At 37.2% G+C, this 13,535-nt stretch overlaps 2 protein-coding genes across 3 annotated transcripts; both read left to right on the forward strand.

Moving 5' to 3' along the window:
* Positions 1-7,329: 7,329 nt before the first annotated feature.
* Positions 7,330-9,348, forward strand: ppp1r27a (protein phosphatase 1, regulatory subunit 27a). The gene is made up of 3 exons (XM_044100891.1): positions 7,330-8,025; positions 8,155-8,305; positions 8,530-9,348. The coding sequence occupies exons 1-3, from the start codon at positions 7,599-7,601 to the stop codon at positions 8,648-8,650; spliced, it is 699 nt and encodes a 232-aa protein (XP_043956826.1). The 5' UTR covers positions 7,330-7,598; the 3' UTR covers positions 8,651-9,348.
* Positions 9,349-9,948: 600 nt separating this feature from the next.
* mcrip1 (MAPK regulated corepressor interacting protein 1) lies at positions 9,949-13,261 on the forward strand. Of its 2 annotated transcripts, none has more exons than XM_044100895.1 (5): positions 9,949-10,050; positions 10,652-10,738; positions 10,843-10,961; positions 12,137-12,241; positions 12,536-13,261. In XM_044100895.1, the coding sequence occupies exons 2-5, from the start codon at positions 10,731-10,733 to the stop codon at positions 12,598-12,600; spliced, it is 297 nt and encodes a 98-aa protein (XP_043956830.1). In that variant the 5' UTR covers positions 9,949-10,050; positions 10,652-10,730; the 3' UTR covers positions 12,601-13,261. The 2 variants fall into 2 exon arrangements, with proteins under 2 accessions (XP_043956830.1, XP_043956831.1); XM_044100896.1 differs by having other exon boundaries at positions 10,657-10,738.
* The last annotated feature ends 274 nt before the right edge of the window (positions 13,262-13,535 follow it).

Here is a 13,535-nt window from a genome sequence, read left to right on the forward strand (position 1 = left end):
TTGTGTAGATCAGTTCTCCAGTGTATTTTAAATGACCTAATTATTCTATTCAGGTGTGGTGCAGCAGAGGCACATCTAAAAGTTGGAGGACACCGGCCCTTGAGGACTGGAGTTTGACACCCCTCCTGTACACTCTGCCCAAGGATGGCTCCTGGTATGGTCTGGAGATGATGGATCTGGTACTGTTGTGCATCGTAGTTATAATATATGAGGTCAGGTGTCCTGGCAGGATTTACTATACAAGGCATGACCCAGAGCCCATCAATACTTTTCACTTGATTACCAAAGTGTATAGTGTCAAAAAGTACGATTTAAAAGCAAAGGCGGCTTGACTTTGCTTACATGTGTCAGGGTTAGATAAATTCAGTCAGAGTGAAGTTCTCTGCTCACCCTCCTTCACTGCCGCACGTACCCTGTCTCTGTCACAACCATGTAATCAGATCCAGCCCCTTTTGGATCTGGAGCACCACTCTTCAACTGTCATTGGCTGTTGTGCTAAAATTAGCATAATGGCCCCTGGGAAATGCATTCTGGGAATAAATTGCCTTCAGCTTTGGCCTTATAGAGCTGGTGCCTTTTCTGATTTTCAGTTGCAGCAGTGAGGTCATTAATGTCTCGCTTCGGCAACCAAATATTTATAGTCATTTTCGCACTGTACACATATTTGCGCACTGTAGCCACAGTTAAATCCTCCTGCTTAATATGGCTTTACAGAGGCGACAATCATGATTGCAATTAACCATCACAAAGTGTCTTATATTTTATTAGAGTAATGCCTTTCTCTAATAAAGGCATATAATACTGTATGTCCAGCTGTGGTAATAAATCATAGCCACATAGTTGCACCAGTTACGTCACACAACGTGATTGAGCACATGTTTCACTCACACCTTTGAGGGAGGCAGATGACAGAGCAAATCTTTTGTTACAAGAAACACATTTATAAATTTGTCCTAATAAACACAAAGAAAGAATTCTGAAGATAAATCATTTAGAGTTTCTTTTTTTTTTTTGATTGTTTGACTGTTTCTTCTACGTAAGACTGTAGTCACACTGTTTCTTATCTTGCCATGTATGTACAGTATGTTGGTGCACCAAAAGAATTTCAGGACTTCAGGAAATTAAACATATTTTTTTGAACATCAAGTCCTGTCATGTCTACGAAGTATCTGTCTCATTCATACGTGAGACAGATATGGTTAAATTCAATAAACTAAAATACATATTTAGATTGAGCCTGATTGTCAGATAACAAGTACTTTTTGAAAATAACACCCTTAAAGAAGATTTTAAACATACTTTTCATTAAACCCATTTTGGTGTTCCAGGTGTGTATTTTTACTGATCTGATGTGATATTCAAATTTGAAATATCAGGTTTCCATTACCTGTATGTGGAAAATTATCTCATTTAACAGAAATAAAAGCTCTCAAACATCTGTATTTCAAACATTTATCTGGGTGTAATTAGTGTTTCACTTAATGATAAAGTTACTGAAATAAATGAGCTTTTCAGTAAGGAGTCTGTATCCCATTTATATTGAGATGAAGTACCGGTATACAAATTTTACAAGGGATGAAGCAACTTAGATTCTGCAATGTTGTGGCCCCTCTTTCTGCCACTTTTCCATCAAAGCACCTTTACTCCAGAGCCACATCCAGAACATTCACACATTGGTAGAAATCACAGGCTGAAGAGCCTCGTCTGAAGCCACATCGGTACACCGGAAGTTGTTCTCAAAAGTTGGTCTCAAAAGTACAACTTTCTGATTACAGCACAGCGACTCTTCCCACTGAGCTACAGTCGCTCCAGTAATGAGATGTAACAAAATAGATCCGACTCCCCTGACATCCCAGCAACTCCAAGCATTCGCCATACCAAGATGAGTTTTCATTAGTTCATACAGAGCGTCTGCACAGTCTAGCATGTGTCAGTTCCTTCCAGTGACATTTGTGTGTCATATATATGGTGCCTATGTAAGGTGTGCATGTTAAATGACTGATGAAGTCAAGTGGTTAAAAGTTTTAGATAACATGCTCATTGACTGGATATAGCTACAAAAATATAATAAGTTAGTAATCTAAGCAATCAAGAATTATAGCACTAATCAGGACAATTGATAAAATTTTATCAATTGTTGATTTTATCAATTGAAGATTGGCAAAATAAATAAAAAACTAAATTGATCTTTTTGTTTTGTTTGGTGCACAACTGAGTAGAAAAAAAAACAAAGCCATGATTTGTGCTGGGAAGTTTTTTCTGAAGTGGAATCAGGTGAAATATGAGTTATAGCCATTCACATGTCAAAGGCACTGTCTGCTTTGAACTGGGTGCATGAGATAAAATGTATATGATATTTTGCTGCAGGCAACAAAGCGGTCTAGGTCATTCGGTTGTGTAACACAGAATTGCCCTTCTTTTGATATGTAAAGGAGACATTATGTCAGTCCACCTGTTTGATGTCCTTGATCTTTAATTGTTTAAGCCTTGATGAATCCTGAAAATTAATTCTCACAACCTTGTTCCAACCTGGTTGAACAGGAGAGAGATGTTCAGTGGACCCATGGCAACTTTATTACTGAAACACCCATTGTGCAACAACAGATTAAAAAATTAGGAACACTAATGCAAACTTTTAACCTCCGTCCTCCTTTTCCACGGACGTGGACTCCAGCTAAAGTAACCCTATCCCCGCACAATCAGCCGCTCCAAGTGCCTCTGGTCTCATTGTACCCCAGACAGCTGCAGCTTTGTGTATGAAGAGCTTTGCACCCCCTCTCATGGGACAATTTATTCACAGCTGTACTGCGAGTGATTTAATTTTGGATGACACAGGTCACTGGAAAATATAAGGAGTGTGCAGAAAGCAAAATTCAGCTTAAATCCAGTGTTCAGAAATCTGCAGAAATCTGTAAAAATACCTTTACAGATATTTTTTTTTAATCTGTAAAAGGTTTATGCCTACAGGCAGATGAAGTGACCAAGATTATAAGGTCATGAAAAGGTGTCTGTTAATAGCAGGCAGAGCATACTTTACCATCAGACAAAATAAAATCTAAGTAAATGCAAAAAGCAACTTTTTGCTTTGCTTTGTGCTTGACCAAATTTTGGGAGAAAAAAATTAAATCTGTCTGAAAACCAAAAAGTAACAGTAGGCCAAAAGCAACATAGATCTGGGACCAAATAGCAGTGTGTCAAAGCCTGAAAGTTTTTTTAAATGGTGTGTTGTATCAACACAAGTAAATATACTTCATATATATTTACATATAAATGGCAGATCTAACATACTGAGATATCATTAATTAACATTTACCATTTCCAAAGGAAATATGAACTCATGAATGGAGAGTGTCAGGAAAGTTTGTGGTTTTAACATAACAAAAGGTACAACAAAGTTAAAGGCATCTGTTTCCTTTTGCAAGGTACTGAATGTGTTCCTTGAATAAACATATTACGTATTTATTTGCAGTAATCGAAATACATATTTAGATAACTGTATAAATATGTTCCATCCATCAATCCATCCATCAATCCATCCATCCAGATCCAGTGAGAACCCTAGAGATCCCTTTATCTGGTGACATCTTTAGGAATCATTCTGAATCCCAAGGCATTCCCAGGTTCCACCTCCAAACAGGGACCTTGGAGGCATTTTAATCAGATGTCCAAACCACTTCAACCAACCTATTTTCATGCGAGGAAGCAGCAGCTTGGATGACAGAGTTTCTCAATGGCTCATTGGAGCCATTTGTTCTTTTGATCAGAAGGTAGACAGCCTGGTAAAATGAGAGCTTTGCTTTTTGCCTCTAGGAAAATATTGCAACCAGCGGGGGAAAAAAATACTTTTGGAAGCTAAAATAAGAACCTAATCTGCGAACTGCTGTAGAGTGAGACAGAAATAAAACTGAGGCTGCCAGGAATCTGGTCATGAGTTCAACAGAAGATCTCTAGCAAATACCTAGAAATCACATTTGATATAATGTAAACCAAACCACCAACAAAGTGGTAGCCAGAGATTTTGTAGGAGGCTATTGAGTTTCGCTTTGAATTTCCCATAATGGAATCACCTCTATTGAAGCACACATCACCGTGTCCCCTCTTTCCCACTAACCCACATGGGATTATTGCTTCCAGATTTAGATGCCAACTCCCTTATTTCTGCCCTCTGCGCGTGCCGTAACCTGAAACTTGTCGACCTGAGCGAGTGTCCTCCAATGGGCCATTCAGATCCAGACTCAAACTAATCCCCACTGTGCTTACAGCGGTACAGGTGTGCTCATGTGTTGACTGACCGGAGCCACAGCACTGCTCCGGACATTACATGTAACTAGGAAAGCAGAGAGGTATTTTTCACAGCTCATATTTTTAGAAGTTAAAGTCCCAACCAACCTGCCTCTTACTTCCATCAACAATCTCAGCAGAGTTTTAAAGAATCTGTAGCTGGATTTTCTGCAGATAGATTAACTTTTACTAAAGGACCATTATTACAAATTTTGTCTTATCCTTGGCTCGTCCTCCATTCTCTCTGTCCTTCTTCTCTGCCTGAAAAACAGGGCAAAAAGATACAGAGGAATTCCTGAATATCAGTAAAAGTGGGGAAATTAATAGATTTTAAATATAAGTGCATTTAGACTCTCAGAATTGGGGAGTCTAAATGCACTTTAGAGTCTCCAGTTTGAATATTTAGAATGTGACTATTTTATTCAAAGACATACAACTTGTACAACTTTTTCTTTTCAAACTGTAATCTGTAGCTCTTAATACTTGTAATAATTTGTATGTCCAAATTGAATAAATACTTTAAGAAACTGCAAAACAAAGGGTTTCACAAGGCAACCAGAATGCAATCAAAACTGAGGAAGAACTCCAAACTCAGGAGTTGATGCATAGCACAGTGTCCACGTGAGAGACAAGCAGCAATAAAAAAGTCTTTGGTTTGAATTTGAGTTCATAAAGTGAAGGTTTAGAAGGTGTTTTATCCAGTGAGCAGAAGGAAGGAATCAAAAAAACCTAAAAAATAAAGATTCTGCAATTAAGTCAAAGTGGCAAATGACTGCTTGTTTCTTTGTCACCAAAATTTTTGGGGGCTGTGAACTCACAGCATCATTGAAGTTAGTTTTTAATCATTTCTGCTCTGTTAATTACCAGCAAAACCCTTACCAGCACTCCCATTTTTTCCAAACAACTTTCCACCACAATACTTTACATTAGCAAAGGCATCCAGTGGTTTTTTAAGTTTAAAGTATTATTTGACCTCAAATGTTTTTGTTTTGTTTGTTTGTTTGTTTGTTTGTTTGTTTAAGGACATGGGGTAGTTTAATTGTTCCTATTCGTATCAACTATCACTTCACCAATTACATTATTTGCTCTTTGGCTTTTTAATCTGCCTGCATAGGAATGCATTTTTATTTTATACTTCAGGTTAAAACTGTTAAAGAGGATCAGAGCACAATATATTGCTAACAATGTTAGCTTCCTTACTCAGGACACATATGAAACAGCTTACTCTGCCAAAGACAAGGGTTGACATGTGGGCTTCCATGGACTAATAAAACTTACAACAAACAAGTTAAATGCGGAAGGTATGAAACATGCACATCGAACGTTGTTGCCTCAGTGGTGTGTGATTGGCTGCTTTCCCGTCCCTGTTTTTGAAATGTTGTGTCCACAATGACCTTGTTGAAGGCAAGAAGCCAAAATACCTTCTTTTACAGGGCCTACAAAAAGGGCTGAAAATCAAATATTAATGTAGTCAATAAAAACTAACCCTGTACCTCAATGGTTCATGACAAACCTGGTGCCAGTATGTGAAGGAGACATGTTTGATATTCGAATTTTAGTCACTCCGCTTGTTTATAACTGTGTCAGATTGGCAATTTGACAAACCATAACGCTGGCTCTAAAGGACAACATGGTCAGATGGGTGTGTAGTCTGACTCTATGTTTAGCTAGAAGCGGCAATGTGTGAGACTTTCACTCTGGTATGTGACAAACAAACATTCCAGACAAGCAGAAGTTCGCATTTCCTTTGGTGAGCACATCGCTGCCAAGTGCCATTGGAGACGCTGAAAGATGCATCAAGAATACCCGAGCACTGCCAAATAAGACACTGTACAACAGAACAGCCACCTCAAGAACTTGCCTCACCAAAAAGTACAGTGTCAGGACTTGTTTTTTCACCAGTCCTCAAGGTGAAAAAGCATTAGGCTGCAGCTACACATAGATACCATACTTGATTGTCAAGTGGATCACATTAAATCCACATTTCTCTACAACATTTTGGAAAAGTGTTGTAGATACTTTTGTAATTATCAACAAAAAACAACAACATATCTATTAAAAAGAGATGCAAATAATGAAAAATCTCCTTTCACATGAATGTATGCCCTGGAACTAATATAAACTAATACTTTTCTTTAATTTCTGCACTTAATATCAATTCTAGCATTTAGTTTTCTATCAGCCATCAGTGATAGAAAATTATCATAGCTGTTAATACAGCTCAGCTGTCCTAGTGGTTTTCACACTTGCAGTATAAAGATTGGAGAACTTTGCACATTTTACAAGCAGTATGAGGACAACTTATTTTTCCTCCGTTGTTAAAAGAACAGAGTTACAAATTAAATTGTGCAGTATTAAGCTATACACAAATTCATTGCGGCAGTAGACCACAGGAAAGCAAATTCAATTTTTACTGCAATTTTAAAACCTCTCCCCTGATCTCTAACAATAGTTTCTCAACACGCTATGTTCAAATTCACCAAAATCCTCTTTCTTTCTCATTTTGCTGCCTGGATTGAACTTCATGTTGTTTACTGGTCAAATAGTTACAACAAAAAATGTCCTCAGAATATTCCTACAAGTTGTCTAAGTCACTTCACTGACACTTAAACCACAGTTTGAGAAGATGTAAAACATGTCTTTTTTCTTGACCTCAGGTCACTGCGTGTAACCACATCAAACACCATGTCACTTTTAGATCATGTGTTGTTGTTTACTACTATAGAGCTGTTCTGCAATCTGTTTTTTATCATTCTGTTCTTCTGTTTATCATGCATAAACAAAATACGTCAGTATTACTCCCTGCATGGTGTAGCAGATGTTAATTATAGTTGTTTATATCGGCACGCTAAGTCTGTTTGGCTCAGGAAAAACTAAGTGAACTTTGTGGCTGTCAACATTTTTATGATCTAGGGGCGGTTACAGTGTCAGAGGGCATGTGACCAAAGTGGGTGGAGCCTGCCATGGGTCACTCATTTCTAAGCTGAAGTCATTGGATTTTAAGCCCTAAAATAGCACTACAGAGCATATATAGGGGTGCAGCTCCAGTTGCTCCAGTAGACCATAGTTCTGTGCAAGAGTCGGCATACTGTTTGACAAATTCTGATTAAAAGAGGCGAAATGAACCTTTGACTAGAGGTTCATTTCTAATCAACAAAAGAAGAAGAATATAGACTGAAGATTTGAAAACTGTTGGTATTATTAGGGACAAAAGGACACATCGTAAAGGATATCACGAATTCCTTGGATTGTTCTGCCTTCTGGGATTTCCTATTTCCCTCCTTTTGATCTAGAAAGGAGGTGCGACATCTGCAAAGATGAAGTACAACTACCCAACACCGGTGACCACCTACACACGAAGTTCACAGTACACACCAGTGTACCACTCACCTTCCTACTACAGCCCCTCGCATTTCACGACGACATCCACGTATGCTGCTGTATCAAAGTACACCCCAACGACACAGAGTAGCACTTATTACTCCCCGTCACTTTACACGTCCACCTACAAAGCTGCATCGACGTATGTCCCTTCATACAGCAAGGTTTCAAGGTATACCTCAACTCGCCGCACTCAAGCGAAGGAATGCCCTGCACCTGTAATACCGGTGGCACCTGCAAAGAGGACTGTGCACTTCCCCAATGACATCATCTTCCTGGACATCGTCAGGCGAGGGGATCTGGAGCAAATCGGACGCTTCATGAGAGCAAGGAAGGTCCGCGTGGACACACTGTTCCACTCTGGTGAGCGAAGTCTTTTTCTATTCCGTTGGCAGGTGCTCATCTACTGCTCTGGTCTTGGAAATGATATTTATTAGCAGAAGAACCACGTGTATATCTAAATGCATGGGATTGATTTTTGCATATCTGCAGGTATGGCTGCTCTGCATGAAGCCGTGCTATCGGGAAACCTGGAGGTGGTGAAGATCCTGATTAAATACGGCGCTGATGTCCACCAGAGAGACGAGGACGGCTGGACACCACTGCACATGGCCTGCAGTGACGGCTACCCAGAAATTGCCAGGTACTATCCTTAGTTTCCCATGTCAACTACTTGGATGTGCAACAATTAAATCTTCCTAAGATTAAATTCCTCAGAGGCAAGAAACTAATTACTTATTTCTGCTTTTATACGGAATTTACAGAAACAAGGCCACACAGACAGCTACTCAAATCTATAAATGCATTTAGAAATATGGCAAAAATCTCTGTTTGATTTTTGCAACACTATTTTTCTGTTCTTTTTAGGTATCTCCTGTCAATGGGAGCAAGCACAGAAGCGGAGAATGAAAGCGGACAAAAACCTGCAGACCTCATTGACCCAGACTGCAAAGATCTGGCTAAACTGTTTGAGACAGGCTGTGTGTGAGAGCAAGTGGACCCGAGGGAGAGAGAAGGCTTAAATGTTGTAAAAATAAAATGAGTAGCAACACCAATGAAGCATTTTTCTGCGGCTTGTGCAATACCTTTGATCTTGGAAAGCAACATTTTCAGAAGTGCAAATCGTCTCTGAAGGTTATTCAGTTTTTTAAAATGTCATCTTATATAACACAAACTTTATTGCAGTTGAGTATTTTCTCTTAGTTCATTGTAAAACTATGACATATTTTGAATAACTCTCATATCGGAGCTGTAAATAAGATTGTGTGGCTGTCTGTTATGTGATTCAGTACGTGTCCTTTAACCTAAATGTCTTTCCTTATAAATTCTAATTCAAAATTAATAATGTGTTTATGTTTGAAGAAATGCTGAGTTTTTCTGTTACAATCTTTTATCACTTGTATATGTGCTATATTTCTATATAGCTTGATGTAAGCTGTAAACTGTTGGCTCTCAAGTCATGGCTAAATCTACACAAGAATCTGGACTTATAAAGTGTTTTGTACAATGTTGTGCATCCTCACTGCTGGGCAGAAAGAGGATCAATCAGATTGGTACAACCTACTTGTATGTTGTTCAGAAAGCTTAAAAATACAGGTCTTGTTTTGTGAAAGCTCTTGCACCTCCACAGCATTTTGAGAAATGTATTTCACTGATATTTGTTGTAAAAAGACAGAATATTTTAAGTCTTATAATTTTCAGTACAATTATTATTTTTGTACTTTTGATAAATAAAGGACTTTTTACAAATAAAAGGCTGTAGCAGTTTTATTATGGAATGCAACAATGAACCTCAAAAAAAAAAAAAAATTAAAAATGAAGTAATAAAATCCTAGTTGATGGTCCAGTTGCTGGCTCTCCAAATTGTCCTTGGGAAGGACCAAAAACCTCAGAGTGGATTTCAAGATGGTCAGAGCATAAAAAAGCACTACGTGTATGTGTGAACGACTGTATTAATATGTCTATCACTGTACAACACAGAGTAGTCAATAGTTTTAGTGAAAAAGATATGAAAACAAATTAAGTTTGCATAAAAAATGTTTGACATTTTGTGTCCTGCTAAGGTTTCTCAATGGAAACGGAGGTATGGTAATGTAAAGAAATAATAAATAAAAAAAACAGCTTTTAAGATGAAAATATATATATGTGAATAATAATAGTAATAAGAAGAAGAAGAATAAGAATAAGAATAATTTTGTTTTTAAGTTTGTACTTCGTTTATTTATTATTATTTTTTTAGAATTTTATTAGTTGTTTTGAAAGTCTTTCATATTTCTTCCGCGTCTCTTCCCGGAAGTGATTGGTTGGCATTGGCAACGATTTTTTTAGCCATATCTTTCGGCGTACTAAGTCTTTGAATAAAGAAATAAAGGAAAGAAATCAACGAAGGTTTGTTGTTTATCTTAACGCTTATTTAAAGGACAGCGTGAACGTGTTGTTATGACCAGTAATAACTCAGACATATTAGCTGGAACAAGCTAACAATGTAAATCGCCAACTAGCTAGCTGCAAGGCTACTGTTAGCTTGGTAAAATGACTGTTTGAAATGTTTTGGTTGCACCCCATATGATAAAAGCATGGCGTATGCCAGAAAACAGTATTAGTTACGTTTAGTTTTGTCAGAATTTTGTGATAATGTCTCTGTTACCAACAGTTAACATCATTGAAGCTACTCGAGGCAAAACGTAAACAAAAGCTTATTTTTTTAGCTAACCCCTTACGTTGCAGACGTGTTGTTGAGTATAGATTTAAATAAAACACTCCACTCTGTTTGCCGCTAAATACTTCTGCTGTATAATGGGGTATCATGCCTTAATTATATAATCTAATTTATTTGAAATGATTAGCTAGCAAGGAGCTGTTAACTCTGGCTGCAAGCTAGTATAGCTGTCGGATTTGATCAAAATAAATTGCTTGTATTGTATGTAAAACTAAAATGAATGCCCAGTATTATGATCAAATACTTACAATGGTTCTGTTGGGCTTTAAGTTTAGGACTTCGAGTTGTTGCATCCCTCTAAATCCACTCACCACAGAGGAGCAAGGAGCGAGTACAGACTGCAAACAGAATGACCAGGTCTGCAAAACGTTATGTTAGTAGTCAAGTGCCTGATTGTAAACTGTACTTAAAGAGTAGCTTGCGGCGTAGTTGCTGATTTTATTCTTTGTATATGTGTGAAGCTCATCTGCTCCCAGGATGGTGAATAGTTACAAGAGGACCTCAAGCCCCAGATCTCCGACTAACAGTGGGGAGCTGTTTACTCCAGCACATGAGGAGAATGTGCGCTTTATACATGATAGTAAGTACTGTATTCTACAATTTTGTATCAAAATTGTATATATATATATATTTTATCTTGGGACTAAAGTTGAATCGTATTGTCCTAGAAAAGTCTTGGTCGGACCTTATTGCAACATATTGGAATTTACAAAAACATCTTCTAGAAGTAAAGCTCCTGTTAAAATTTGAAATGTTTCAATCTGTATTTTTCTTTCTGCATCTTTATTTTTTACTGGCTGATATGTTGATGTCAATTCAACATCTTACACACTTTGAAAAGGCTGCAAACTATCACGAACTAGCCAAATAGACATGTTTTTCTTTGTTGTTCCAGTTTAACCAATAGCTTCTTTGCAGTGAAGATAATTTGGAAAATGTTTTAAAATGTTGTGTTCAGTGAACTATGCAACAGAACTTATTTCACAAAAGTTGAGCTGCTGCTCCTATATGCAGATCTGTTTTCTATGTCCTTGGGTCCAGTTCTTCTTGCTAAGAAGTAGTTGAGATGTTGTCCATACAATTTTTTTTTCCAACTTTTGGACTCAAGATTGTCACAGAAGTAAATTGATATTATGTCTGGTGACTGCTTTCTGCTTTGATTCGTCCAAATGATTGGGCTCCTTATTCTTAAATGATGCATTGACGCAATGTTTTCTGTTTTCTTTCTTTCTACCAAGTTTTGAGTGTTCTTTGAATAGAAGCATGGTGGGGCTTTCAACCTTGTGGTTGAAATAAATAGATGTATGTGTTCTGTCATACTTATATCCTAAAAAACCCCAGAAGATTATTGTTTTTTATGGTATAAGTATCCTAATTAGACTTCTAATTAGTCTAGGTAGACTAATTAGTCTAGATAGACTAATCAGAAGATCTGATCTACCTAAAAAACATATATTTATTTTAAATGGATGGTTGGGGGATACTAATAATTTTCCCTCTGGGGATTTTGTTAAAATGATCTTATAACGTAGGTTTATTTTCCCTAATGAATAAACGTAGTAAATTTTAATGTTTCAGTGTGATCATACCACTCTAGTAAAGACTAATTTTATACATCTCTGCCAAAAATGCAAGTAAATATGGCGAGTATTATATAAAATAAACTTTCTTCTGATCATCTTACAGTGTGTCCTTGTAAGTGGCTTCTTTGTGTAACAAATATTATCCTGTTATCTTTACGTTTTTTCCTCCCAGCCTGGCAGTGTGTGCTCCGAGATATCAGATCAACACAAAATAGTGAACGCAATGACCGTGGACCACAGGAGTACGTGGAGAAAAACCCAAATCCTAACCTACATTGTAAGTTAACAGAATAAATTTTATTCTAAATATGTTTTATATTAAAATATACTTTTTTTTATACATCTTCTAATGTCTATTTATTTCTTGTTTTGTGCTGTTTGTTTCTTCATCTTTTTATGTATGTATATTTATATTGTGTGTTGTGTATGTGTATATAACCTGCACTTTAACTCGAGTCAAGCACGGTCTCAATCTCGTTTTAATCTGTTGATGACAATGACAAATAAATCTTATCTTATCTTAAACCAGTCGACTGCAGTAACAACCTTACTTTCCTGTCTGCTTTTCCAGCTTTCACACCAGTGGACCTGAGTGACCTAAAAAAGCGCAACACACAGGACTCCAAGAAGTCTTAGTTTTTTTTGTCATGTTCCTGTTACTTTTTTTTTTTTTTTTGTCCATTATCCTCAAGAACTTTTTGTTTCTCTGCCCTCTGACAGCCAGAAACTTGACCCTGTTGGCAAGTCTAACACAGAATACAAATCTCATTTGTATACAATGGACCATAGCAACCTGTTTGTTTGGGGTTTTTTTTTTTTTTCTGTTGACAATGACTAAAAAAAACTGGGGCTCCGAGGGGAACAGATTCTCCCTTCTCATCTTTTCAGGTATCAAAGTGTTCATATTGATGCTTGTGGTGTGGATGAGACTGCTCCGGGTGCGGGGGGGTTCATCAAAATTTGCTGACAACTGTTGCTGAAGCACAGAGTGAAGCCCAACAGGACACAAAGACTGAAGTCTTAAACAATAGTAAAACTACTTAGATATGTTTGGAAGAAATTGTAAAGGGGATCACTTCTTTTCTGTTTCATTCCGAACAATAGATTGATAAATTGTGAAATGACCACGTTTGATAACATGTTGTGGGCAAGTACTGGAAGGCAAAATACAATGTAGAAGGCCAACCTTTTGATTAAATCCTCTCTTGCCCTTGGTGGATTTAATTTTACAGCCCTTAGTTAACCTCTCTGCTCAAAGCCTTGAAACAAAAATGTTGAATAAAAGACTTTTACAGTAGCTTTTTATCTATTGATCCATGTCTATACATAAATATTGATAAGTTGTAGTCCCACATCACTGAATTACATGAACTCTAGATCACTTCCTAATGATAAAACAAATATTGTGCAAACATCTCAGTAATGCATAGGTGGCCATTTTTGACTGTAAATTTAAATTTGGATTAAATGAAGGTGAGATTAAGAATTAAAGATTTAATTTTGTTTGTAGGACATCTGTAATTTCAGGCCTAATGATACATATATTAGTAAGATTTCACCGTTCTATTTAC

The sequence above is a fragment of the Gambusia affinis genome, linkage group LG19, assembly GCF_019740435.1.
Source record: "Gambusia affinis linkage group LG19, SWU_Gaff_1.0, whole genome shotgun sequence".
Classification (NCBI taxonomy): Eukaryota; Metazoa; Chordata; class Actinopteri; order Cyprinodontiformes; family Poeciliidae; genus Gambusia; species Gambusia affinis.

Bases quoted from the DNA above. Each gene is read 5' to 3' on its own strand.
- ppp1r27a (XM_044100891.1), top strand. From the start codon at position 7,599: ATGAAGTACAACTACCCAACACCGGTGACCACCTACACACGAAGTTCA. The intron at 8,026-8,154 runs GTGAGCGAAGTC...GCATATCTGCAG, and splicing joins GGACACACTGTTCCACTCTG to GTATGGCTGCTCTGCATGAA. The intron at 8,306-8,529 runs GTACTATCCTTA...TGTTCTTTTTAG, and splicing joins GGCTACCCAGAAATTGCCAG to GTATCTCCTGTCAATGGGAG.
- mcrip1 (XM_044100895.1), top strand. The intron at 10,962-12,136 runs GTAAGTACTGTA...TTTTCCTCCCAG, and splicing joins TGTGCGCTTTATACATGATA to CCTGGCAGTGTGTGCTCCGA. The intron at 12,242-12,535 runs GTAAGTTAACAG...CTGCTTTTCCAG, and splicing joins CCCAAATCCTAACCTACATT to CTTTCACACCAGTGGACCTG.